Genomic DNA, 5,122 nt, shown 5'->3' with positions numbered 1-5,122 from the left:
ATATGGACCATTTCTGCTAACGGGGACTTTTGCCTCATGATGTGCTTTCAGAATATGTAATAAAATTGGGGGTCACCTTTCATCCTGATTTTAGCATATTTTCATTGTATATCGGCACAAATGTGCGCAAAGATCTCTATGTTGATGCGCACGTACGGCATTGCTATTGGAAATAAGATGACTGAAAAGAATGAAAATTTGTGAAAACAATGTCAGGAACCCAAAATATGTAAAAAATGTAATTTCTAGCTTCCGTATGTGGTGTGTGCATAAAAATGTAGTGGAAAATGTCAAAAAAATTTGAAATGCTCAAAATGGCCTGAAACATGCTCTTTTAGTCAAAAAGGAACATTTTGAAATTTTTACGCACACATGCACGCACGTTACGACACACAAAATATTCCAATACGTAATATATTTAACCTTGACCTGAAGTTTATGTCCACTAAATATGATTTAGAAATGACAATTGGTTAGGATGATATGATCATTAGCATAGATGACATCACGCTTGACTGAGCAAATTGACAACCTTATTGTAACTATTCCAGGCCAAGCCAAATGTTCGTGGAAGTGGGCATGGAAGTGGGCATTTCTTGTTAGCCAATTTTGAGATATTGTGCTAACAAGAAATGGGGAGAAAGGTAGAATAAAAAAAAAGTTGATGATCTGATGAGCTCGTGAAGCGGATCACTAATAAATATTGTTGTCTTTTAATAGCGCCCTCAGTCACCAAAGATTCGGTACTGGAAGGAATGTTTTTATTAATGAAATGGAATACTGCTACCTGTAACAGCACCCAGAATAATTTGAGTTACCATTATGAACTATCAGGAGGAGTCCACCAAGGAAGTACAACAAAAACTGAAGTTCTTATAAATGACGGAATTGTACCTTGTACTCAGTACACATTTTCAGTTTTTGCGTCGTATATGAATGTTAGCAGCATTACTGATATTATGGAGTTCATGTCTGGTGTTGACTGTAAGATTTTTTTCATTATACGAATGCAAAGAACATATTATTTGAAACATGTTAATATTTTTCATAGTGTATTGTTTATTACATTTCTTACCTTTATAATAAATTGTATGTTGTTTCTAAATTATCAAATGCCATTAATTCAATGCTTGACAATATATTATACACATTACAGTATACTGTTTACTTTGAAATAAAACACTAATAATCAAATTTAAGACACAAGTATTTGTAATTCAGTAAAATAAATTGTTTCAATCTGCGTGCCAGTAGAAGTAAAATAATACTCATAAAGTGGTAATTATAACATCTATTAATATTGTTTCCGTAAGACATTGTCACCGTGTGATGTGATTGATTGCTTTCTATCGTTTAAGATAAATGAAGCCGACCTAATGGCGAGACAACAACTATTATATAGTCTGTAGTCTATAATTAGGAACGATTTAAAAGTGAATCAAAAAGTAAAAATTATGTTTAAAAAAATCAAATGAAATTTCATTTATTTATTCAGACAAGTGCCTTAGGGCCCCAAAAGCAACTTAGTCACCATGACGTAAGCCTGGAGCGACAGAAAACTAAACTTAACTACATGATTAACTATAATATAAAAATATAAATGTGAAAGGCCAAGATAATTGAAATTTACACACAATTGAATAATTGATAAAAGAACTATAAAAATCGAATAAAAATTGTTTTTTCGGTTAGATTTTAAAGATAGAGCAAATACACTATTGGTAAATGAGAAAATCGTTTTTAATAAATAGATAATCAAAATTTCTTTATGTAAGTAAACTATCAAAGAAGATATCAAACATTTTCTCTTGAGTTGTACTGTAGCAAATTAAATCCAATTAGAACAAAATATTTAGTGAGTTTGATGCATACCCTACTGATGCTGCTACTTTTACTACTTCTACTACGAACTACATAATAACAACAATAATAATTAATAATAATATTAATAACTAATAATAATAAATAATAATACTATTATTATTATTATTATTATTATTATTATCATTATTATGGCGCTATATAAGTTCCATGATTGATTGATTGATTTATTGATTGATATCCCCACAGATCCTGGAAAACCAACCATTAGTTCCTTAACATCAACGTCTTCATCAATCGCACTGGAATTGACATTATCTGATGATAATCCTTGCACAATACTAGGATACAATGTGCTTGTATATAGTGATATACAGAATTTAGAGTTCAATATGGATACCACAGCGACTTCACTGACAGTTAATGAAAATATAATGCCGAATACTATCTACAATATCCAGGTTTGCAATAGAAATATAAACATATATGTAGTACAAATGCATTAATGCATCTAATCAAATAAATGATACTAATAAACAAACATGTCATACGTCATCATAAGGTAATCTTAGAGTATGCTATTACCTGTTTATTTAATACTGGTCAGATGTATGGCAAACAAGCAATACTAAGGTAAGTCATGCATATTAAAGCTAAATACTGTGGTAAGTCACAATTAGAATGAAATGGTGATATTGTAATAAGTTGTTTTTTAATTTATTGAAGGATTTTCCCGAGCAAAGGGTTTCTTTAATTTTGAGTTGATAATTATTGTGGGGCGAAATCAAGAAGTGAAACGGTCTGAATTGGATGTATTTTTCTATGTAACTGTAAGGTTGAACAATGTTTGAAGACTTGTCCGGAACCAATTACTTATTTGCCTGTGTTCCTATGTGTGTTTTTGTTTTACAAATATATAAGTATATTTGTCGACAGCTTGGGCTCGGAGAAGTAGGGACATAGTCCTTTACATTAAAACAATAGATAAATGATGATGTACAATTATTATTGCATTATTCCATTACACTATAATTATAAAATAGTGCATTTTCTGTAGAAAACAAATAGTTACAGTAGTAGTAGTAGTAGTTAAATAAATTCATTGTATATAAAAATACAGATAACAAAACGTAGTAAAAACAAATCTACAAAATATTGGGTTTTTAACCATAGATCAATATCATTAAAATATATTAGTTAAATTTAAGGTACGAAAAACATAATAAATTCTAAAAATTATCAATATTAGGTCTTCCACTGAGCTTGCAAACCGAAGATCGATTGTGCATAAAAACCGACTGCATGTGCTTTGAAATTCTGCTCTGCCTGAATATGCAAGTGTGCCCAATAATTGACTGTATGGTCGAAAATCGACTGTACCTCAAAAACGATTGTACATACTCAAAATCAAATGTGTTTGAAAGTTATCCATCTTCTGTTTCATTGTAGTATAACTGATTTATTTTTTCAAATATTTAGGTAGCAGCCAAAACTCAAAAAGGCTTCGGTAATTTCTCTGATGTTGGTTATGTGTCTACCGATGCAGAGTCTGGCATAGGTACGCAATTTACTAGGTGCTTTTGTGTCTTTGGCTGTAGAATGTCCGTATAATGGATCTAAGTTTGAGTGAATCGTCTTTCTCATAACGGGACGTAAAGTCTTCAGTTTTCTGAACATGTTTTCTTATACGGCGGTATGATATAGCCCACCAAATACATGACGATAATTATTGCAATTATCATTAACAAAAATATTATAATGAAGTTTGTTCAGTTTTTTTCAATATTCCAGTTCTACATTTCCTTAAGTCAGAATAAATGTACAGGGAGCTTGTATAAAAATCACGTCGATAGACTTAGTGAACTACCTGCCTATCTTATAGTTGTATTGTCCTTCTAAATTCATTTTAAAAGAATGAATAAATTTCCATTTACAAATTAAATTATTTGTCTATCCTGTGGCGTTCAACCCCCCCCCCCAGTCGGCGAAACATTTTAATTAAAGAGAGGAAAGAGGAAAAAAGGAGTGTACCCATGAGTTCAGTGGGCGAAAGGAGAGCTCAAATATTTACCACTTCTTTACACCAACCATGGTGGGGCTGAGGTGGCCGTGGCAGCGTGAACTTAAATTCTCTGGATCCGCCCCTGCTATCAATGAATTCTGTAAACAAACTTGTGATATAAAATTATCCATAATAAATATACATATAAAACGCCTATAATATTGATTAAAAATTTATATTGAGGTTCTTAATTAATGGTATCCAAGATTTTAGAGGAACAAAAATTTTACTAAATTCAGAAACTAAGATTATGACTATTAGATATTACTGACCCGTTTATAAATCATTCACTACCAAGTTAATGTCCTATTTTTTATACATGCACACCAGGTATCGGCTTTAATCATTTTTTTATATTTGTATATTATTTCCAGGTGGTATAGTAGGTGGTGTTATCGGAAGTTTATCTGCGGCAATCAGTATTGTCTTTGCCTTGATTTTTGTTAAACGGTAATAATTTTACTTTGTTTTAATTTTATTTTTATTTTCCTCACATCCAACAGCAAGTACACTCGCCACTTACAGGATGAGACTTTACTTACAGTGCAATGGTGAAGCAAATTATGCCAACACTCAAATCAACGAAAATATATGTTTATGAACTTATCTTCAACCTACAAATGTAGCACAATTTACCTGTAAGATAAATCACACAAAAGTATGGCGGCAGGTTCTGACACAATCGCTTTCCTGATATTTCGGAAAAGAGCTTATCTCAACAAAAATAAGTTGATATTTTTCAAAATCTGTTTTTTTTATTTTTTTTATTTTATGATTGTTTTTATTTTATCTTATTAAATTTTTCACATCCTATATTTTTTTTGTTATTATTTGATCTTATTTTACTTATATTTAAATACATCTAACAGTACACACCATATGTATTCCTTACAAGCTAGTTTTTAGCTTAACTATTTATTGTTAATAATATCCATACTCTTATTAAATAACAAATTTATTAATTTCAATAGATAAGGTGATTAGTATGTACAAATAATTCATTGCTCGTTAATTCAAATGCTTTCTATCTCTAACATTTTTTTTAATTCGCCAGTGTGTTGCACATATTCTTTATGTAAACAATGCTTGTGATTGTGTTTGTAGACGCCGCAATTCAAGCAATGAAGTTGTTAGACCAGCTGCTGTTCAAAAACAAGGTGTTTTCGACACAGGTTAGAAGGTTAAGTTCTGTACATGGAAAAAACTAACTTAAATATGTAACATGGCTAAATCCGTTCT

At 30.8% G+C, this 5,122-nt stretch overlaps 1 protein-coding gene across 2 annotated transcripts in view; it reads left to right on the top strand.

The window, feature by feature from the left end:
- Positions 1 to 764: 764 nt before the first annotated feature.
- LOC117099991 (receptor-type tyrosine-protein phosphatase alpha-like) overlaps positions 765 to 5,122 on the top strand; it is an 18,488-nt gene continuing 14,130 nt past the window's right edge. For both annotated transcript variants that reach the window (XR_004444056.1, XM_033239519.1), the window contains exons 1-5: positions 765 to 984; positions 2,071 to 2,282; positions 3,301 to 3,379; positions 4,258 to 4,333; positions 4,988 to 5,055. Coding sequence is in view for 1 of the 2 variants with exons in the window: in XM_033239519.1 (XP_033095410.1) it covers positions 768 to 984; positions 2,071 to 2,282; positions 3,301 to 3,379; positions 4,258 to 4,333; positions 4,988 to 5,055 (652 nt within the window). In the remaining variant the exon portion in view is untranslated. The remainder of the gene's footprint in view (positions 985 to 2,070; positions 2,283 to 3,300; positions 3,380 to 4,257; positions 4,334 to 4,987; positions 5,056 to 5,122) is intronic.

Source organism: Anneissia japonica, unplaced genomic scaffold, assembly GCF_011630105.1.
Source record: "Anneissia japonica isolate Jap-2015-1 unplaced genomic scaffold, ASM1163010v1 scaffold532_len20026_cov133, whole genome shotgun sequence".
NCBI classification, from domain to species: Eukaryota; Metazoa; Echinodermata; class Crinoidea; order Comatulida; family Comatulidae; genus Anneissia; species Anneissia japonica.
This window is presented reverse-complemented; position numbering and strand designations above follow the sequence as displayed.